Source organism: Oxyura jamaicensis, chromosome 26 (assembly GCF_011077185.1).
Source record: "Oxyura jamaicensis isolate SHBP4307 breed ruddy duck chromosome 26, BPBGC_Ojam_1.0, whole genome shotgun sequence".
NCBI lineage: Eukaryota > Metazoa > Chordata > Aves > Anseriformes > Anatidae > Oxyura > Oxyura jamaicensis.
In genome coordinates this window covers 1197662-1219121 of record NC_048918.1, presented here as the reverse complement: position 1 = coordinate 1219121, position 21460 = coordinate 1197662, and the positions used below count along the sequence as shown (strand labels likewise).

Here is a 21460-nt window from a genome sequence, read left to right as displayed (position 1 = left end):
AAAGAGCAGGGTGTTAAGCAGGGAACAGCAAACACGCAGGTGGATCCCGCTGCTCCCAGCCCGGCCGCGTGCCCTGCGACCTCCCCGCCTGCGTCAGCCGCGCTTGGCAAGGGGGGAGCCGGGGACGGGGGGGCGCATCCTGCACCGGGCACTGGGGTGCAGAAGCAGGGAGCTGGCAGCAGCCGGCACGGGCAGCGGCCGTGGTCGGGAGCCCCGGGGGTTTTTTTATCAGGGTGGGCCCCGTACGCGGGTGCCAGCAGCAATAACCGGGGCTGTTTGCCCTGAGCATACGCGCGGCGCCCTGTAAATGGGGTTTATGGCAGCATCTGGGAGATGGGGAAGCGGGGTGAGCGTGGCCCGGAGGGTAATAAACGGGAGGGGCCCTGCCTGGCTCAGCGCCACGGGGGTGTTTTGGGAAGGGGGACGTGCGGCTGGAGGCCAGGAGGAATTTCAGGGGAGTCGCTCGGTCTCCGCTCCGGAGCCACCTGAAGATCACAGAACTGTAGGGGTCGGAAGGGACATCCAGGGATCATCGGGTCCAAACCCCAAAGATGCTCCCTGGGGTGTCTGCACGGGGTCGTCGCACAAACAGAGAGCCCGTGGGCTGCTCGGAGCCTGCCCTTGGGTTATTTCCCACGCAGTTTGACAGTTCAGTCAGCTTTGGGGTCCAAGCTCTGCTGGAAAGCCAATTTCCCCTCTGGGAGCAGCCCCCCCAGCTCGCCCCAAGCCCGGCAGCGTGTTCCCGAGCTGGGCACCAGGAGCCCCCTGTCCCAGCTGGGTGCAGGCAGCTCGCTCCCTTCCCGGCAGTGACACCGGCTCCCCGCTGTTTGCTCTGCTTTGGTGGCATGGGGACGCCTCACAGGGACAGCAGCTGTGGGGCTGGGACAGGGAAGGAGCCCAGTACCCCCAGCCCTGCCGAGGCTGCTCTGTTTTGGGGCAGGGAGGAGCTGGCAGGCAGCGGGGGAGATCTGCGCTGCCTCCTCCTCCTCGCCCCGCTCCTTCCAGGCTCTTTCTAGGATCACAGGGAGCGCTCCCGGCGCTGACCTCCTGTACGTGCCTTAGCTTGAAATAACACAAGAGCGAGCGCGATAAACCCTCTCGGTGCGGGCTGGGTGGAAATGAATGGCGGTGAGCAAACAGCCGGGGAAGAGCAATTAAGATTACGGGCAGCGGGAGGGGAGGGAGCAGCAGCCGCCTCCCGCCGGGGATCTTCCTCCCGCACAGCATCCCCGGGCTGGACCTCATGGTGCAGGAGGGATTCCCGGTGTCCCGGTGCTTCCCTGCTGCTTGTTCCCAAAGCCCGAAGGAATTTTCCTCCCTTGGTGGCTGGGATCTGCACCCAGACCCGTGAGTGCATGCAGCCGTGAGCTTGTTTGGGTGCTGACGGGAGGTGAGAACCCGAAGGCTGCGCGATGCAGCCCTCCTCCTCGGGACGCAAACACCGGCCAGATCTGGGGCTGGCGTGGGCTGGGGTGCTGAGCGCTTCGCCCCGATACAGCCGCCTGCAGAGTGGGGCTGAGCCTGTGGGTGTGTGAGAGGCGCTTGAACCATTTCCAGCCTCCCAGGCTCGTAGAAAAGCCCGAGGAATCCCATCCTGCTGCCCGGGAGCGGGGGTTCGCCTCCTCTATGGGCATCACCTCTGCAGAGCCCGGCAGCGCGGGCACCAGCTCTGAGGTGGGGGCAGGATTTGGCCTCTCAGGGACCCGAGCGTGTGGGCTGGCTTTGCATGGGGACACTGCTGTTCCCAAAAGTGGTGCGGGAAACGAAGCGGAGGAAACCCCGCTGCTGGGGAAGACCAGGAAACGCCGCTCGGTTCTGGTGACGGAGCAGGCTCGGTCGCCTCTGCGGTTTTTGCAGTGACATCAAGTCCCTTCAATGGTTTTATTATATCTGTGCGTTATATGGCTGCTTATCTGTTATTCTTGCGATGGAGCCAGAGATTAGCTGCAGGAGGGTGGGCAGAGAGATTCCTCCAGGCTGATTCACGAGCCACTGCTCCGTCCCCTCCTGCTCCAGCGCTGAGGTTTCAGCGCAAAAGGTGCCGGCATCGGAGCCGATCGGTTGACAGCCAGGACAAGGAAAAAGCATTAAAATCTGCGCACACGGAGCAGAAAAGCCAGACTATTTCCCCTCTTTCATTGTCCCACAGGTGTTGCAACCTATTCTTTTCCTGTTTTGCATATGTAACCAGAGCTGCTTGCAACCGCCTCGTGGCCCTGCTGGGATTGCGCAAGGGAGGCGAGACCGCGCCGGGGTTACACGGGTGGCCACAGCCCCCAGCCTGTGCCAGGGAGGGAACCAGAGCGGTTTGGATGGGGCAAATCCACCTCCAGCCTCCTGGTTTCGAGGGATTTCACTTTCTCCATCCACCATCAGTGAGAGCTCCTGGCTTTGCCCGAGAGCATCGGGTACAGTTTTGGGGCCGCGCTGCGGCACAGCCGCCGCTGCCCCATTGCGGTGAGCAGCAGGGGCTCCGAGCTGTGCCTGCATCCTGCAGCAGAGGCTCAGTCTCGGGCCAGGTCTGACATTTGCCCCTGGTCCCCGTGGTGGTTTTTGGGATGCTTCCCTGCTTTTGCAGCCCCACGTTGTGCTGCCAGCCTGGCCAGCTCTCCCTGGGCAAAGCCAATGCGCTGCGAGGCAGGGAAATGTTTTTCCTTTTAATCTCTTCTGCTTATCGAAATCTCCGGTGCTGCTGATAGGAGCAGCAGGGAGAGCTTTTTCAGAGCCCGATGAGATCTGCTGCATTGGCTCCCAGGCAGGCCGGGAGGACCCAGGTTTGGGATGCTCCCAAGAGGGGACCCAGGGCCAGGCCGTGCGTCCCCTTCACCTGGCGACATCCCGCTGTCCCCCAGCGCACTCTGACCGCCCTCTCCTCCAGTTTGCTCCGGGCTTCTTTGCTATTTGCTCTGGCAACGGGTGATAATTAAACCCATTAAGCAGGGGAACGTTTCCCATTAAACGTTTCAGAGGGCAGCGCTGATGATTTGCAGCCCGGGGCTTTGGAAGCAGCCAGCCAGCCAGACGGACGTGCGGGGAGCGGGGAGGCGCGGGGTGGCCGCGGCGGTTCCCGGGTGCCTGTCCTACACGTCGGCTTTGCTCCGTATCGCATGTTTCCCCAGCTGACACACCTATGTTGCCATTCATAAGCTACGATAAAGGTCCCTGCGCACAGAAGGCTGCGTGGCCTCGGCTGCGGGGCCGTGCTGGGTTGGGGCAGCCCCTGGCTCCTGTTTGGAGACACCAGTTCCCACGTGGGGACCCCAGAGAAGGTCTGGGCGCTGTGCACAGACCCCGGAGCTGGGCAGAGCCCCGGGGCCGTGCCTGTGGCTCTTGGCTTCACGCGGTGGCTCTGGCCAGGACCTGTTAGCGTGGGCGGGGATGCCAGCCCAAATCCTGCTGCTTCCAGCACCCCTCAGCGTGAGGCACAGCCCCCAACCGATGGGGAGGAGGAATTCCCCAGCATCCCGACCCGCTGCAGCTGCTTGGCACTTTGCAACGGGCGTTGAGGGATGCTGGATCCAGCCTGGTGCGCTGCTGGGTCGTGCACCTTGTGCCTTGACCGAAGCAGGGCGAAGATGCTCAGGGTGGTGCCGGGGCTGCGGTGAGCCGGGGGCGCTGGGTGGGCGCTGGGGGGCTGGGACCCCTCTCCCCACCACGCCGGCTGCGCCACGTCCCTGTCCCATGCACCCACCCCACGCCAAAGCCCAGCTGGGGCCGGCGACCTCCCCAGAGGGGCCGCATCCTTCCCAGCCCCCCCGTCCCCCCTCCGCCGCCGCCACGTGTTACGGACCTGGCCCTATTTACCAAAACAGTGGAGAAAACTCACCTCAGGTGGCAGGAGCCCTAATCTGGGGGCAATGTTTTCCATGGGATAAGATAACATTAACACACCGACCGCCTTCTGACGGGGTTTTGTTTTCCTCCCTCCTCCCGGCAAACATCGCCGGTGGACGCTTATCGGCCGGCCGCTCCGGGGTGAGCGGGACGGGGCTGCGAAACCCCCCCGGGACACGGTGACGTGGGTCCCAGCTGGCGTGGGATGCAGCCAGGCTGCACCGGGGTGTTCGTGCCTGTTTTTTTTTGTTGTTGTTGTTTTTTGGCTGACACAGTAAAATCGTGGGGTTTTAGGGCATGGGAGAGTTCGGTTTTGCGTGCGCAGGAGAACCGCCTGAACCACCCCGCGTTCTTTACGTGGTTAAAAAACGACAGTAAATTCCAGCTCGGGGTCTGTCTCGGTCAAAACAGCTTTTTCCTGCTTTTGCCGGTGCAGACAACCCGGGCCCGGAGCGCTGCACGTTCCCGCCGTGCCCCCAGCGCCCCGCTCCTCCCCACACGCAGCAGCAGCGCGGGCCCAGGGAGGAGAAGGTGCCAAATCCCAAATCCCAGTGCCTCTTCCCTGCAATTTTGGGCTGGTGAACGGAGCGAGGGGCCGTGGCCTTGGTGGCTCAGAGCATCCTTGTTCGCAGCCTGCTGCCTCCGCTGTGAGCCGCATGTGGCTGTGCTGGCGCACGAGTTGCCGGTGATGCTCCTGGCCCCCAAACCCCCGGGGGTGTTTGTGCCGTGGGGTTCTGCCAAGCGCTGTCATGCACTCAGGGTCTCTGTGCCACGGGGTCCGGCCCGAAAAGAAGCCTTGGGTCTTGCCCTGCGTGGCATCCCCATCCCTCGTGTGGGTGTCCCAGGTGGGAAGGGGTTAACGCTGCCCGATTTGCTCCGCTCCCCTCCCGGGACCCTTTTGGGTCTGAGCCCGGCACCTCGCTGCACCCCTCAAGGGTTAACCCCGCTTGGGCTGTTCAAACACCTCCAGCTGAGGTAAGCACACAGCCTGTTTGTTCAGGTAAATAAGGAAGGAATTAGATATAATGGCCAAAGGAGGCATTTGCTGACCGACCTGCACTCAGCTTGGCTGCCCCTGTCCCCCTCGCATCCCTTGGCGCGGCCACCTCCGTCCCTCGGCCACCTCCGCGTGCGCCCCAGCCTCGTCCCCGACCCCGTGCTGGGTGCCCGGAGCTGATGCGGCTCCGCCTGGCCACCGCGCCGCCACCGCGCTGAGCCGGGCAGGGTGCCGCTGGCCGCCCTCCCCGCCGGCACCGGGGCACCCCGCTGCGGGCCATGCCCACCCCGGCCACCGTGCCGAGCACCCCGGGGATGGCTCTGCCCACCCGCCGCCGGGACCGATGCCTTTTCTGAGCTGCCCCTTCGAGGTAAGACCCCCCCCACACCGTCCCCGTCCTTCCCATGGGAGCGTTTGGTGAGCCGCCTCCTGTGCTCCCTGGAGGTTTGGCACCGGGTTTGGGATGGGTATGGGGACGTCCCCTGCGGCACGCGGCTCCTGCTGCCGTCAGGGCTAGGTGAGGACGTGGCTGTCCCCTGGGGTGAGGCTCCTGGGGCTTCTTGGGGTGGTGTCACTGGAAATCAAGGAGGGTTTGCAAATCCCTTGAGTAAGGATGGGGAGCCAGGGCGCCTCCTGAGCACCCACTGCGGTCCCCATGTCACCTCCCCAGCGAGGGAAGGTCCCGCCACCCCCACGGCCCCCAGGAGGCAGGGGGGTGAGTTTTGGGGGCACCACGTGAGCGATGGGAACCCGCACCCTTTACGGAGGTCTCGAGCTGCCAGCGAGGCGCTGCGAGCTCAGGGGCACCCACAAAGTGCTTGGAGCCGTTTTATCAGACCTGCAACTTCTTGGAGCTGCGGAGCTTTTCTGGATCTTATTTTTTTTTTTTCCAGTGCTCAAGGCACATTGGCTCTAGGTTTGGTTTTTATGGTTATGCTCGGTTGGTGAAAGACAAACGCCGCTCGGCTGCCAAATCCCCCACAATACGGCCTTTCTCATGGGCAGGGAGCCGCCGGGGGAGGAACGTGCTGCTATAAATAGGGGCTCCCTGGCCCTGCATGGGGAACACCAAGCTCTGCTGCTCACCTGGGGGACACCGAGCACTGGGGCTTTGCTCCGGCCCCTGGCGGGCTGTGCCAGCCCCCTCCCCGCTGCTGTTTGCCTCCGTGCACCAGTGGCCAGGGCAGCCTGACCTGGGGCGCAGGCACCCGTGGGGACGCTGGTCCCCATGCCAGCACCCATGCAGGTAACGGGGAGGGGGCTGGGGGGCACAGCAGGAGGCTGGGGGGCAGCTGGGGGGCTCCAGGACCCTGATATGGGCTTCATCCCTTCTATGCAGTGAGCTTGCCCCGAGCAGGGGGCCTCTTGCCATAGCAAGACCCCAATCCATCACGCCCCACGAGTGCTGCCCCAAGCCCCCAGCCCCATTTGGCAAACCCCCCCTCCCTGTGCGCAGAGGTGAGGGGTGCACGGCACCACCACGAGGGGACCAGCGGCTGGGGGGGACATGGCAGGGGGGTGCCGGGGCAGGTGGCACACGCTGGTGGGACCCCGCGGTGCTGGGAGCACCCCGGTGTCTGCTGCCAGGGAAAAATAACAGCAACACCTAAAACCTGAAGGTGTAAAGGGGTCTGGGGGCACAGAGAGGATCGCTGGGTCCCCCTTCGTCTCCCATCCCCAGGCTGTCAGCTGAAGTCACACGGGGAGGGGGAAGCTTAAAGGATGAGTTAAAGGGGAGTGCTGCTGATGGGGGGACCTGGTGGCACAGCACGTCCCCGTCCCCATCCCCCTGCCAGGGGGCTGGGGTGACACGCAGCCTGCCCCCTGCCCTGCCTGCTCTCAGCTCCCACAGCCCCAGTGGAGGCTCTGGGGACATCCCAAGCCCGGGGAGGGCTTTCGGAAGCGCCCCGAGGATTTGGGGACATCCTGGGTGCCGCGGGCAGCGCCGCCTCCACGCCCGGCCAACCTGCGCGGGTCCCACGGGGCTTCCTGAGCCGCGCTCCGGCACAACCTGTTCAACCGCGGATTTAGTCGTAATTAACGGGCCCATTGTTCGAGGGTGGGGGGAGATTTTTTTTATTATTTTTTTTTATTATTTTTTTTTATTTCCCTTGCTTTCAAAGGCCGATCCCTTAAAAGATGCAGGTGTCACCACTGTGTGCAGTTGCGGGTCGCGTTTGCCAAGAGAGCTCTGGGGCACTGCAGGCGAGGGCCTTGTCCCCGTCCTCACCCCCCTCGGCCACAGCCTCGCCGAGCCCCCGATGGGGCTGAGACCCAGACGGGTGGATTGCAGCAGGGGCAGGGCTCTGAGCCCGGCAGGGACCCGGCGCTGCCCCAAACCCTGCGCCTGGCTGAGCCCTGCAGCCCCCCGGTGCTTCTCGCTGTCGCGGTGCCCTTCGGCTGTGGCCGCTGCCGTGCTACACAGGAGTGTTTTCCTCCTTGCTCTGCTCCAGGCTCTACCAGGCAGCAACGGGAAACGAGCCCTGGTGCTGTCAGCTCGGCCCCATGCCGTGCATCCCCATGGGCACAGGGGGAGCAGGGGCACCCCGCACCCATCCGAGCTGGCACCCGTCGGTGCGCACAGCAGGGACCAGCGCGGGGTCCCTCGTCGTTTCAGGGCCGGGTGGCTGAGTTTTGCTCCAGGACCTGTGAAAAGCCCTGGGGGCTCCATGGCTCCACCCCGGGCTGGGGGCTGCTCCTTTACCCCCTGCCCTTTCTCCCCCGCGCTGAGGGCACCCAGCTTCTTGGCAGGGCCACGCACCCGTGTCTGTGCTCCCGGGAGCCTGGGAAGCCCGGCGGGCTTGGCGAATTCGGTGGCACTTGTTTGTTTAAAAAGTGTCGCAAGAGCTCAGTCCCTAATCGCTTCCTCTCTCTCCCCGAGCAGCAGGACGAGCGCGGGGCCACGCTGGCGTGGCTTCGCCGCGGGCGAGCTGCGGCGCTGGCAGCGTGCGCGCAGGGCAGGGAGCGCTTGGCCGGGCCGCTGTGATTCCCGGGGTGGCCCTGGAGAAACCAGAGGGGAGGACGGGGGGTTTTGGTGAGCCGTGCGTATCGGTGCTCCCCACGAGCATCTCAGTGCCCTAGGATGCACCTCCAGCTCTTGTTTTCCAGGGAAAAGCGAAAAGGGTGAGGAAAGGGAAAAAGAAAACCTCCCAAAACGGCTTCTTAGAGCAAACAGGTCCCCACCCAGCCTGGCCGCCTGCGTGCCAGAGCGGGAGAAAGTCAAACAAAGGCCCCCGCCCTGAGAGTACAGCACGTTTTGTCGGATGATTGCTCAGGCTTTCGGGGCTGCTTTCCCAAGGGATCGGGTCCTTCTTGTCCCAGCTGGGGAAGGAGGGGGCGGGATGGGGACGGCTGCGTCGCCGCCACCCCACTGCCTCCCTCCTGCTCCTCCTCGTGCCCGTCCCGTGGCTGCGGCAGCTCGATGCCCGAGGGAGGTGACTGCCTGGAGGCTGCAGGTCCCAGAGGAGGGGACAGAGGAGCCCCCGGCCCCAGCGTGCCCCGGCTCGTCCCCATCCCACAGCCGGTGCTTTGCAGGCTGGAGCCGCGCAAGCTGTTACCGCGTCGCCTTTGTGCCAGCAGCAGCGTGGGGCTGGATTTAAGGCTGAGCTGTTAAAGCTCTTCCTTTAATCCAGAGCAAATAAACGAGAGGTTTGGAAGCGGGCGCCATCTCTCAGGGAAACTGCCCGGGAGGTGGGAGCAGCCCCGCGGTGCAGGCACGGCTTCCTCCTCCTCCTCTTTGGGTGCCCACGGCTCCTTGGTGGGGGGGTTCGGCAGCTTTTTGGCACTCCAGGAGCTGTGGGGACGGTGACAATGGCTCAGCCACCTGGGCTCAAGGGACTCCTGCAGGAGCTGTAGGACTGCAGGAACTCCCAGGGCCTGTTTTCCTCTTTATTCCTTCAAACCCTTCCTTTTCCCCTCGCCGGGATTTAGTACAAACGGGATAACACCTCACATCAGCCGCTCTGCCCCATTCCCCGTTGCCTCGGGTCCCTTTGGGGTCTTGGTGGCTTAGGCTTGGTTCAGGCTCTGCAGGCTCCTTCTTTACGGCAGGCTCCTTTCCCGAGGCAAAAGCTGGGTGGCAGCGATGCTGCTCCTTGTGCTGCTAACGAGCCCCAAGTCTTTTTATTTTTAATTCTTGTAACGAGAAATGCCCCGAGGCAGGCGAGGAGCTCGGCAGTGCCCTGGCCCTACCATGCCTGTCCCCAGCCTCTCCCCTCCTGGTGGCTTTCCCTTCCCAAAGCCTCCGGATGCCTCTCGGGGAGCTTTCTCCGTGGATGGAGCCGTTCCCTGGTGTTGCCATGGAAATTCAGCAGGCTCATCCTCTTCTCCGCAGCCTCCAGGGCTCCCCGCGTACCGGAGACAGATGGGGACGGGCCGATTCGGGGACTTTTTCTTGTGGGAGAGTGAAAAGAAAGTTCTGGTCCGGGGGCTGGCAGCGGGTGGCCGAGGGCCAGGTGCTCGGGGAGAGGCAGCTCCGGGTGCCGTCGCCACCAGGGCACCCTCGGGTGGAAGCAGCAGGCGATGTTTTCCATGCACACCCACGTGCCTGCGTGGTTTAGGCATCCTCCATCCTTTAACACCCACGGGCCGCCCCACACAGGTGCCTTGGGGGCCCTCCAGGCTCCATGCAAGGGGCTTCAGCCCAGCTGGGACCCTCCTGCTGCAAGCCTGGTGCCCGACTCACGGGAAAAAAACCCAAAGCCTGCGGTGCCCACGCTCCTTCCCCCCCCAAAAAAAAAAACAGGACATCTCCAGCACCCCCAGATAAACCCGAGCCCTCCTTCGTCCCAGGGCTCCCCTTTGGAGTCTCTTTTGGAGGATTTTCCCCCGCTAACAGGCTTAGTGCCTCCCTTTGTGCCTGCCGCCGGGGCTGAGCCTCTCCTCCCCTCCCGGCAGGTCCGGAGCCAGCGCTGAGCGCAGGAGGCATGGGCAGCGCCGGCCCCGGGCTCACCGCTCTGCCCCCCGGCCGCCTCGCCCGGCCCGACGCTGCCCCCCTGCCGCCCCCCTGGGACCCCAGCGCCCGCTCCTGGGGCTGCCCGGACAGCCCCAGCCCCCCCAGCACCCCCGAGCAGCCTCTGCCTGCCTTCTGCCTCCACTACTTCGACATGCTCTACTCCGAGGACATCGCCTGGGCTTCCAAGGGCGTGGGGGAACCGTCCCAGAGCGGTGCCCCCGGGGGGCGAGGCGAGGCGCAGAAGGAGCCGGAGCAGTGCCCCGTCATCGACAGCCAGGGTTTGGGGCTGGGGGCCGAGGGGGACCTGCAGGGCGGCCTCCCCTTGGAGGAGCACTCGCTGGAGCAGATGCAGAGCATGGTGGTGGGCGAAGTGCTGAAGGACATCGAGACGGCCTGCAAGCTCCTCAACATCGCCGCAGGTGGGTGCGCACCCGGCGGGGGGGGGGTTGCCCTCGGCCCTCCCCATGGGGTGGGAGCGGGGTCGGTGCCGTCTCGGGAGGGACGTGCCGGGGCTGCAGGTCCCGATGCAGTCCCAACCCCAACCTCCAGGACGGGGCAGGTTGCTTGAATAAAATGCCCCTTGCCCCTGGCGGCTCGGGGAGAAGCTGAGCCCCTGCCGTAGGGTGCTGGTGTCACCCCGGGGTGCTGCAGACACGGAGCCAGGAGGCAGTAACGAGGAGGAAAAAACGGGGCTGGTTAAAATCCCATTTTCCCCGGGAAATCGGGGGCGGTTGGATGAGTGGCTGAGGCTGGGGACAGCCCGGAGCAGGGAGCTGCTTGGGGTGTCACCTCCACAATGCCAGCAGCGTTGGGACGCGCGTAGGTCCGTGCAGGCTGCCCGTCCCCAAAGGATTTGGGGTGGAGCAGGGAGGGGGCTTCCCAAAGCGAAGGAGGTGGCACGGGGACGGTCCCACCGCCCGCGGGGCTGGGAGCGGGGTGCCCCTGGATGGGGCTGGGGGTAGGGGGTGGCTGCACTCACTGCTTGGCCCCGGCCCCAGACCCTGCGGACTGGAGCCCCGGCAATGTCCAGAAGTGGATCCTGTGGACGGAGCACCAGTACCGGCTGCCGCAGATCGGGAAGTCCTTCCAGGAGCTGTCGGGGAAGGATCTGTGCGCCATGTCTGAGGAGCAGTTCTGCCAGCGCTCGCCCGTCTGCGGCGACGTCCTCCACGCTCACCTCGACATCTGGAAGTCCGGTAAGGTGCCGGGGACCGGAGGGAGCCGGGAACGGGTAATGCTGTGCTGGGGGAGATGCTCTCTGACCGCCCGCTCCTCCCTTCCAGCCGCGTGGATGAAGGAAAAAGCCGCCCCGGGGGACGTCAGGTACTGCGGTGAGTTCTGCGTGGGCTCAGCTCCGCCAGCTGGACAGGGAGCCCGGCCCTCGATGTGGGTCTGGGGTAGTGGGGAGGCTGCTCCCTGTTTAATTGCAATTATCCCTGGTGTTGGCATCCGTGGGACTGCGTTCCCTCCGCCCGAGGGCTTCCACCTGGTGCAGCAAAGGGGGAAAAGCTGCAAGAACCGCGCCGGCCCCATCCTGCAGCCGAGCATCCTTGTGGAGCTGCACGAGGGCAGGACGGAGCTGTGTCCCCCTCACCCCCGAGCAGAAACCAGTGCCCCCAGCCCCATCCCTGGGCTGCTCAGGGAGCCGCACGCACCGAGCCGGGCTTTCTGGCAGCCCCCTGGGCGGCGCAGGGCGGCGGGGTCCCTCTCCCCAGCCTCACCTGTCCCCATCCCTTCCAGGGGGTGATGCCGGCTGGGCGGACAGCGAGGTGGACTCGTCCTGCGCCGGCCAGCCCATCCACCTCTGGCAGTTCCTCAAGGAGCTGCTGCTGAAACCCCACAACTACGGGCGCTTCATCCGCTGGCTCAACAAGGAGAAAGGTGGGCGGGTGGGCGCCGCGGCAGCCCCGGGGCCGGGGAAGGGGGGGGCGAGGCGGTGACCCCCCAAATTCCCGTCCCCGCTCCCCTCGCAGGCATCTTCAAGATCGAGGACTCGGCGCAAGTGGCTCGTCTGTGGGGCATCCGTAAGAACCGCCCGGCCATGAACTACGACAAGCTGAGCCGCTCCATCCGGCAGTATTACAAGAAGGGCATCATCCGGAAACCCGACATCTCCCAGCGCCTCGTCTACCAGTTCGTCCACCCGGTCTGAGCGGCGCAGGAGGGACAGGGGACCCCCGCCGCCTCCCTCTGCCTCCCCAGCCTCACGAACCAGCAGCCAGCACTTAAGGACCGGGGCTGGGGTACCGGGAGGCTCAACCCCGCCAGCCACGGACCGCAGGGACCCCCCCCGTGCCCAGACCCCAGCCTTGGAGCGGGGACGAGCCTCCGGCTCCGAGACCACCCCTGGCGTGCCCGGCTCCGGGGCCAGGACCCTGCACGGAGCCTTGGTGTCCTGCGAGCGCTCCTGGCTGTGGATTTTGGGGCCAGCGGAGGAGACAGGGGCATGACCGGGACAAAATAAGGGCTGATGTGTTTGTTGATGGGGTGAGGGCTGCCCGAAGCCTTGGTGCCTTTCAGCAGGGATCAGGGTGGGTGTGTGGACACCCCGGTGTCCTGCCTGCGGGTGTCTTGTTGTCCCCACGCGCCATCCTCCCTCCTCTGCAGCCTTGGGCATCAACAGGACACGGGGCCAAGAGCAGCCCCCAGCAGGAGACCCCAAAATCCCCATGGCATCGCTTGTCCCAGCACGGGGAACCACCAGGACCACGCTCCCCTGCAGCCAAACCCTGTCCCCATGCCACCACCGGGCCAGGCTGTAGGACCTGTCCCCTTTGGCCCTGGTGACCCCATGCGCTGCAGCAGGGCTGCTCCGGATTCAGCCCCAAACCCAGCTCCTGACCACCAAATTTTGGGCCTCAGGGAGCAAAATGTGGGCACGGGACCTTGGCACCGAGCCCTTCCGAGCCAGGTCCCCAGCCTCGGGCATGGGGACCCCCAGAGCCCCCAGGTCCCCGGCCCTGGGCTCCTCCCTAGGTTTTCCTAACCCAAATCCAAAAGTTCTGGATTTTATTTTGCCTGCCCGATTCCTGCCTTTAGGAAAAAGGAGCCGCCAGCTCTGCTGCTTCCCGCCGGGAGACGAATCCGAAGCTCTCAGAGCCCGGACCTGGACACAGACCCAGGGACTGTTGAAGCTGCACATTTCACAAGGGTCTAAGTTACCCGGCAATGTTGACCTTTTATATTATAATTGTCACTTGTTTATTTTTCTTTCCGGTTTTGGCTGGCAGCAAGTTGTGGTTCGGGCTCAAACGGAGAGGGTGGAAGGGAGGCCCGGAGACCTGCGAGACGCTTTGTGCGGGTTTCGAAGAAGCAAGCCCAGGCTGCTGGGCTGCTCCTTCGTGTTTGACGTACCCGAGCTGCCTGGTGGCTTTCGGGCTCCCGGCCGGGGTGGAGGCTGAAGCTCCTGGGGGGACGGCGAGGAGGAGGAGGGGAAGGAGAAAAAAAAAATGGGGAAAAAAGTGAAATGTGTCTTGCGGTTTTCGTGTGTGCAAGGAGGACGGGTTGGGGGTTGGACCCTGAGGGTGGCTTCAGTGGTGGTCCCCAAACCCAGGGTCAAAATCCCGTCCGAAGAGAGTCGTTTTGGGGAGGCAGCTCCGGGGTGCGTGGAGACACGGGGCGTTTTGCTGCCCCATGCCCTGGGGGTGTTTGGCCACCTTCCTGGCAGCTCAGAGGGGGGATGCCAGGATCCCAGCGCTGCAGAGAAGCAGGAGAAATGCCGGCTGCGTGCCGAGAAGAATCCTTTTCGTCCTCTCACGTGGGGTTGTTTCACTGCTGCTGCTCTCAGCGGGTGCGGGAGCAGCGCGGCGCTCGGGCAGCCGGCACCGCAGGGTTTCTGCCCAAGCCCTGGCTGCTCCAGCCCATAAATAAGGGAAAATCCCATTCCCCCACCCTCTCCCGCTCCCTCCACCCCGCTGCACGCAGCTGCTGCTCCTTCCCAGGACTGCCCTGGCTCTCCGGGCATGGGAAAGGGGCTGGCGACCCACAGATTGATTTTCCCAGGGTGTTAAGGCTTGTAGCAGGGCTCTGCCCGCTGTGCCAGCATCGGCTCGCTGCTCTGGGGCGTTCCCATCTCCCATTTATACTGGGAAGCACTGGTCAGAGCCCATTGCCTTTGCTGGCCCCGGGGATGCCCCCCCAAAGCCAGTTTACCTCGAATCCCCCTGTGGGCTCCTGGAGGCTTTGCCCGGTGGGTCGGCACACCCCAAAACAGCTGCTCCCCCCTCCCGCAGCCCCCAGGACCCCAACCACGTGCATGACACAGGGTTTCCCCCAGCCCCATACCACCAGCCCCCTCCTCCCCGGGCCCTTTCCCAGCCAAACCCAAAGGCAGCGCCTTCCCCGCAGGATGCTGCACGCTCAGGACCGAGCCCCGGTCCCGCAGCACCCCAAAACCTCAGGGTCGGGGTTCCCCTACCTGGGGCTGCCCGGGATGTGGCTGGGTCTGGGAGGGATGAGGGAGGCTCGGGGGCTTGCCCCAGGTCGGGGTCTGTAACCCCCGGAGTTGCCTCCAGATCGGCGCACGCAAACGAGGACCCGGACCCGGAGAACGCTTCCAGAGCTCGGTTATTTTCTCTTGCTGCTTTTAGTTGTTGTATCCACGGTAATACGATCACAATATATATATATATTATATATATACCTCTTAAATTACACAAATAATGTACAAAAACCGGGGTGCATTGCTGAGACAGGTGGTCGGTTGGTTGTTTTTTTTTCTGACTTATTTTTTTTTCTGTGTTTTTTTTTTTTTTTTTTCTTGTTTCCCATTCGTGGACCTGGCAGGGGCTGGCGCTGCCCGGCGCTGCGCTCCCTGCTCCCGGGGGAACGCCCGGGCCCTGGGGCCAAAAAATTCGCCAGCCAAAAGAGCGGGCGAGGAGAGGCGGGGGGGATACGTGGGGGAGGCATCGGCGTCGATGCTGCCGAGGGTGGCGTGGAAAAAAAATAGAATGATCAGAGAAGAGGGGTGGGGGTGAGGGTGCTGTGCGGGGGCACCCAGGGGTGCTGAGGGGCTCCGGTCCATGCTGATGCTGCCCCCGGAGCCCAGGTGCAGGAATGGGGTGAGCCTGGTGGGTGTCCCCCTGCCCCTGCTCCCGTCCTTCTTGTGCAAGACCTCAAGAAGGGGTCGGAGGGGACAGTCCCCAGTGGGTCCCCGCTATCCCGGGCTGGCTGCGGGGTGCTGGCGGCAGCGTGGGGCTGCGGCGAGGTCCTCGGGGAACCGGCAGCGCTTTTAGGATCAGGTTGGCCCTGGATAAATGCCCTTGCGGAGGCTGCTGCTGCTCCCTGCAGCACAGGCGGGGCATTGGCTTGGAGTGTGGTGGCAGCACCCGGCCACGAGGAGGAGGAGGAGGAGGAGGAGGAGAAGGAGGAAGCTGGAGAGATGCCACCAAGCCCCATGCTGGGGCTGCTCCCACCTTGCTCGGTGCCCCTGGACGGGGGCAGGCGGCTGCGGGGCAGGAGGGGACGTTGGTCCCCTTCCTTCGGGGATGGAGGAGGACTCAGGGAGAACACGGAAAAAATAAATGGAGCAAAACCCCATTCCCTCTCATTTTCAAGGGGGGGGGGGCGAATTAGGTTGGTCCCAGGAGCTTCAGCGCCGTGCATTTCGGAGCGGTTGCAGCCAGTCGGGAGGCAGCTCGGGATTTCAGTGTCTGTAAAAGCCACCAGCCAGGAGCTCGCACCGGCTGGGCTTCGAGATGGCGAGGTATCGGCTTTTCGCTCGGCAAATCAGCTAACGCAGCACGGACAACGTCGTCTTTCGCTTCACGTTATCTTAGAAGAAGAAGAAAAGCGGCTATGCAAAATACTCTTCGGAGACAACTCTTAAAAAAATAAAAGCTTGTTGGTCGGAAAATATGTCTGAATCTCTAACTGTGGGGGGGTGACGGACCGGACGGCGAGACGGCTGGCTGGCTGGCGGAGAGATGAGACAACGGAGGGTGGATTTATCTGCGGACAGCGACGAGGAGCACACCACAAGACTTAGATTGCCTCCACGTAGTTGGCGGGGTAGAGACCTAGCTGCCCGTTGTCCAAGCGCCCCTTGCACCAGCCTTGCTCGTCTTCTTCACCCAGCTTGGTTAGCTCATCGCCTGAAGCGGGAGGTAGAGAGGTGAGAGCTCGTTGCAGGTGTTGGGGCCGCTCCTTCCCCGAATTTCTCCCCCGGATGGGGCTGCTGGGGGTTCTGGGACTGATCCTGAGCAGGTTTGCAGGGCAGAAAGGCAAGGGGTGCCCCATGAGACCTCCTGTGCCCTGTCCCACCACCCCTCCGGTCCCACCCCGGCTTGCAGCTTCCCCTCTCTGCCAACCCCACGTTGTGAAGAACCGGAATAACCCTGCCACGATTTGGGGCATTTCACACCGAAAAGCACAGCCGTGAGACCTGCAGCTCGGGCAGACGCCCCGCACCCGCGAGGAGCCGCACCTGCTTTGAAGCTGAGCTCGTCCTGCTCCTGCCCGTCGTAGTCGTACAGCGCCCGCACCCGCACGCCCTTCCCCGCCGAGTCCTCGTCGAAGGGGTTGGTGCCGCCGTTGGCCTCGCTGGCGTTGAAGGAGTTGCTGCCCTCGTCGTCGGACCACTCGGCGCTGTAGGTCTGCCCGCGGTCGTGGCTGCTGACGCTGGGGAGAGGGGGGGGGAAAGGAGAGGGGATGGGGGGGCGGGCGGGCACCGGCTGATGCCGAAATCCGGATGGGTGCTGCGGATTTCCTGAGCTAACGGGGAAGGGGGGGGCTGGACCCCCGGCTAAGGGCCAGCGAGATGTGGAGGGAGGATGGAGCAGAGCTGTGGCTGTCTCCAGGGACATCCCACCCGCCTCGGGCGTCCCAGTGGCACCAGGAATGTGTGCCCAAGCGGGTGCTTGTTGTGTGTGTGGTACCCCTCTCCCCGACGGTCCTCACCTCCCGCGCTCGCCCGCCGATGCGCCGGTCTCGCCCGAGCTGACGTTGGTCAGGGTCACCCCCTCGCCCTTCTTCATCTTCTCCTTCCTCGCTATCGTGTGCGTCAGGTCCGGGTTCCACTCCTGGGAGCACAAAGCGCTCGCGCTCAGCGCCCGGCCACCACGCGGGGGCTGTTGGTAGCCATCCCGGGGGGGGGGGGGTCCGAGCCTCACCTCAAACTGGGGCCAGTTCATGGGCATGCCGGGGCCACTGGTGCTGCGGAACCACCGGAGATCCTCCTGCGCGTCCGAGAGGCGGATGGTCTGCTCCAGCTCCCGGTAGACGTTGGCGTAGCTGCGGGGAGAGGCGAGGGGTGGGGGGGGCTGCGGGGATGGACCCCCCCCGGGGAGCCCTGGCGGTGGGGACGAGGTGGGGAGATGCCCCAGGTCGTGGCACCTCCGAGGGGACACCGGGGGACGCCACTCTGGCACCTCTTGGTGCCCACGGTGTTGGGCAGAGCCCCCTGGTATCACAAGGGATGGGTTTGCCTGGAAGCAGCCGGTCCCTCCAGGGCTTGGTTTGCTTTCTGGCCCTGTTACGGGTGTTTTCTGCCCAGACGGCCAGGGGGGCACCTACCTGCTGCTCTCGGCCAGGTTCAGGTGCCTCTTGATGTCCAGCAGCACTTCCTTGAGGAAGTTGAGCCTCTTCTCCTCGAACTGCTGGCACTGCTCGAAGACCTGCTCCATGCTCTCCATGTACTGCGGGGTGCACTTGTTCAGCTCGTCCAGCACCTTCTCGTACTTCTCCTGAGTCTGCAAGGCACAGGGGAGGGTGCCCCGGTTACCCCAGCACCCCGAGAGCCTCCACAGGGTGGAGGGGGAGATCTCGCCCCAGCAAGAGGGGCAAATCTCTGCCCTGCTCGCACTCCCCAGCCACTTCTTGTGCAGATGCACAGGGGCTGGAACAGGGGAATAAATGGGGAATAAATGGCCATAAATGGGGAATAAATGGCCATGAATGGGGAATAAATGGCCATTTCTGGTGCCCGATGCTGCGTGAGCCCGGAGCTGAGCTGCCCCAGGGCGCTGCTGGCTCGCACCTTCTGCACGTCTTGCTTGCACTTTTCCACTTTGTCCTGGAGCTTCTTCTGCTGCTCGGGGGTGTTGGACTGGTCCGCCTTGCTGTTGGCTTCCCGGGTCATGGCCAGCTTCTCCTCCTTGCAGGCCAGGTGGTAGGCTTTCTTGGCCGTCTCCAGCTGCGGAGAGAAGAGGGGGGGACACGTGAGGACAGCAGGGACCCGGGGGTCCCACGGGTCCCACGCCGTGCTTCTCCTCTCACCTCCTTGAGCTTCTTGGCCCAGGGCTTCTGCGCTTTCCGGAAGCCGTCCTCGGCCTCCTTGGCCTCCTTGAAGCCTCCCATGATCTGCTTGTGGTAGGCGTCCTTCTGCCAGTTCTTGACCTTCTCGAAGTCGTCGTTCAGCAGGCTGTTCTTCACCTCCTGGTGCAGCTCGCTCACCTTGTCCGCCTCCGTCATGATGGCCCCCCAGGCCCTCTCCAGGCTGCCGTACTGGGGGCCTGGGGGGCGGAGGGGACGGGTGAGCACCCCCTGCGGCCCCGACCCCCCTCCGGTGACCCTCGGGGCACGCGGTACCTTTCTCGATCAGCTGCCTCCACCGCTTGGACCAGTCGGTGAGCTGCTGGGCGTAGGACTTCTCGATCTTGGCCCTCTCGTGCACGCAGCTCATGAGGTCGTTGCAGAGCCGGTGCCCGTCATCGATGCGCTTCACCGTGCGCTTGTAGTTCCCCACCTGGCGTGGGGACGGGGATGGGGACAGGGGTGGGGATGGGGACAGGGATGGGGATGGGGACAGAGACGGGGATGGGGACAGGGACGGGGATGGGGACAGAGACGGGGATGGGGACAGGGATGGGGATGGGGACGGGGACAGGGGTGGGGATGGGGATGAGGACAGAGATGGGGATGGGGACAGGGTCAGGCAGATGTGGGAGCAGTGGCCGGGGGTGCCCCAGGGGGGTGCAGCGATGGAGGTTTTGCTCCCAGCCACCTCCCCTCCGTCCTCTCCCTCCCTGAGGGCTGGTGGGGCAGCACCTCCTGCAGCCCCCCCCAAGGACACCGCAGCAGGGACGCCCGTGCAGGGCTGGATTCGGGAAGGGAGGGCGCTGCCCTGGGGGGTGACGGCTAACGGGGACACGGTGGGGACAAGGGGGGCGGCCGGGGCTCACCTCCCAGAAGCTGTCGGTGGTTTCCTCGGCGGCCGCCGCCGACTCGTCGTAGGAACCCGACATGGCTCCCGGGGCGGCCTCGGCCGTTGGTGCGGGCGCTCGGTGGCTCTCCAACGAGCAGCCCCCCCCCGCACGGGGGCCCCCCGCGGGGGGGGGGGGGGGGCCGGGGGGGCAGCAGCCTCATGGTGCTGAGCAGAGCCCCCAGCCCTATCCCATCCCATCCCACTGCATCCCCATCGCCATCCCCTGCGGCACCACGGGGCGAGCACCCAGCTGCAGGGGACGGGGAGGGGGACAGAGCCGTTCCAGCTCCCCTCCTGCGCCCCCCACATGCCCTTCCCCACCCCCCCCCCCCCCAAGGTGCCATGCAAAACCCAGACCCGCTGCAGGCATCCAAGCCCCGCTCGAGCCCCAGGGTTTCTTATGCAACGTCTCGGCAGGCAGAGCCGCCGCAGAGCCACCGAAACCCTAAAAACCTCCCTGCAGGGACAGAGAAACGAGGGGAGGAACGCAGGGGGGGCCCTTACCCGGCGGGGGCTCTGGCCCGGCCGCTGCGCATCCCCGGGGGAGCCGCTGAGTGGGGGGAGCGCAGCCGGGAGAAATTCTCGTCCTGTTATTCCAGCCTAATCCGTCCTGATCTACAGAAAAACGGCATCCCCGCGGCGTCACGTGGGCCTGCTGCATGGCTTAACCCTTTGCCGCTCCGCCCGGAGACGCATTTTTGGGGCTGGGGGACGCCGGTGGGGCTGGGGACTTGGCCAGTGAGGTGGCACCACACGGGGACGGAGAGGGGACTGTGGGAGCCACGGGCATCACTGCCACCCCTCCTGCCCCAGCTCCGGACCCTGCTCCCGTGGGAAGCGCTGGGCTTGTCCCACCTGGCATCTGCCACCAACGTGGCAAAAAGCAGCCAAAACCGCCCCACTTTTCCCCTGCCCCATCCCCAAAGGGGCTGCGGGAGGGGGGACACGGCCACACGGTGCCATCGCAGCCGGGTCACATCCTGCCCCTGGGAGAGAGGGCGATGGGTGCGCGGGGTGCCACCCATGGGACCCGGCGCGTGGGGTGCCTGCTCCCCACAGCAGCCGTCGGGACGCGGCACGGAGGACGGGGTGCCGAAACGGTTACTGGAGCGCCGCGGCCGGGCTCACTGTGCTGGAACTAACCGAGCCTCGCAGGGATTTAGTGATATAACCACGAATCCCACCAATCCCCGCGCCGCCCTCCCCAGACGGTTAAAAATAAACGCGTGACTGCCCCTCGCCCCGCCGCGGAGGCGCAGATGGAGGGGACCGCGGTGCCGCCGAGCGCCGCCAGCACCGGCCCCGCGCGCCCGGCGATGCACGGCACCACCCACGCAGCACCCGAGCAGCCCTGGCACGGCCACCGCCCTCCCCACGGGCCAGGGTCCCCGACCTTCATGCCCACCAGCCGTGCCACTGCACCTCCACGGGGCCCCGGGGTGTTCGGGGCCGCTCTGGGTTTGTGTTTCTGCTTCTCCAGCTCTTAATTTTGTCGCAGAGGCTGCGCTGGAAGTGCAAGGGCATCCTCGGGGTGACGGGGGTAAGGGATCCCGTGGAGGGAGCACAGCCCCGGCTGGGGGTCCCATGGGACCCCCGGGCACACGAGGCAGTGGGGCTGAGGGGCACTGCGGGGTTTGGCTGCCGCAGCTTCGCTCCTCGCTGTGATCGGGTCCGAGCTGCAGCCTGGGGGTTATTTTTGGCTCTGCATCACTGCTACGGCTCACGCTGCCGCCTTGTCACCTCTCTCACCGCCACGCACGCACGCAGCCGTGCATGCAAGCCCGTGTGCCCCCCACGTCCCCCAACCCATACAGTCCACGCTGACCCCGTCCCCACCACCCCGGGCAGCCTCGTGGCCCCCGGCCACCCCAAACCCACATCAGGGCAGCGGGCAGCAATGGGTGGCCCTGGTGAGCTGCCAGCCCCAGCTGGGTGCTGCTGCACCCAGGGTGGTGGTGGGGGCTTCACTTCACCCCCCCCCCCAGATCTGCTGGAGAGGAACTACGGAGCGCTTTGCACAGTGCAACGGTGAAATTTGTCTCAGCTCATGCCCACGCGGAGGCTGGCATGTCCTTGGGTTGATCCCACAGCCGCCAGTCCCCCTGCGCGTCTCCATCCTTTCTGGCACCCCGCTGGGTGCTGAGCGCTGCCGGCGGAGCTCCTGGCATGCCCGGGGGTCTCTGCCCCCGTGCGGGCACGGAGCTGGCAGAGAGGGGCCGGGGACGCGGGCGCTGCAGGAGGCTGCTGCAATGCAGAGGGCTGGCGCTGCCGGTGCCGCGGGCACGGGATCCACGCATCCCTGCACCGATGGATGCTGTGCCCGGCTGGACCCGGGCTGGACCTGTCCGTGCCGGGCAGGTTGGGGCTGGAGGCAGGTTGGTTGCTCTGCCTCCAGCGCAGCCTCGCTGAGACGCGACCCCAGCCCCACCGCAGCCAGAACGGGGCACGGCACGGGGAGGTGGCAGCTGTCTGCGTGTGTCCCCGTCCTGCCCGCCTGCTGGGGGGGCCGGGAGGGGCTGCGCGGCCTCCCGGA

General features: G+C 65.1%; 2 protein-coding genes across 4 annotated transcripts; one reads left to right on the top strand and one right to left on the bottom strand.

Moving 5' to 3' along the window:
• The first annotated feature begins 4850 nt into the window (after nucleotides 1–4850).
• SPDEF (SAM pointed domain containing ETS transcription factor) lies at nucleotides 4851–12622 on the top strand. Of its 2 annotated transcripts, none has more exons than XM_035347263.1 (6): nucleotides 4851–5201; nucleotides 9728–10204; nucleotides 10784–10981; nucleotides 11069–11116; nucleotides 11526–11666; nucleotides 11759–12622. In XM_035347263.1, the coding sequence occupies exons 2-6, from the start codon at nucleotides 9757–9759 to the stop codon at nucleotides 11935–11937; spliced, it is 1014 nt and encodes a 337-aa protein (XP_035203154.1). In that variant the 5' UTR covers nucleotides 4851–5201; nucleotides 9728–9756; the 3' UTR covers nucleotides 11938–12622. The 2 variants fall into 2 exon arrangements, with proteins under 2 accessions (XP_035203154.1, XP_035203155.1); XM_035347264.1 differs by lacking the exon at nucleotides 4851–5201 and adding an exon at nucleotides 5658–6077.
• A 1732-nt stretch (nucleotides 12623–14354) lies between these two features.
• Nucleotides 14355–20637, bottom strand: PACSIN1 (protein kinase C and casein kinase substrate in neurons 1). Of its 2 annotated transcripts, none has more exons than XM_035347261.1 (11): nucleotides 20636–20637; nucleotides 19070–19089; nucleotides 18905–19015; nucleotides 18312–18468; nucleotides 18000–18235; nucleotides 17761–17916; nucleotides 17298–17473; nucleotides 16895–17015; nucleotides 16683–16804; nucleotides 16210–16403; nucleotides 14355–15877 (listed from the first exon to the last, which is right to left on the bottom strand). In XM_035347261.1, the coding sequence occupies exons 3-11, from the start codon at nucleotides 18965–18967 to the stop codon at nucleotides 15768–15770; spliced, it is 1335 nt and encodes a 444-aa protein (XP_035203152.1). In that variant the 5' UTR covers nucleotides 18968–19015; nucleotides 19070–19089; nucleotides 20636–20637; the 3' UTR covers nucleotides 14355–15767. The 2 variants fall into 2 exon arrangements, with proteins under 2 accessions (XP_035203152.1, XP_035203153.1); XM_035347262.1 differs by lacking the exon at nucleotides 20636–20637 and adding an exon at nucleotides 19430–19579 and having other exon boundaries at nucleotides 18905–19014; nucleotides 19069–19089.
• Nucleotides 20638–21460: the final 823 nt, after the last annotated feature.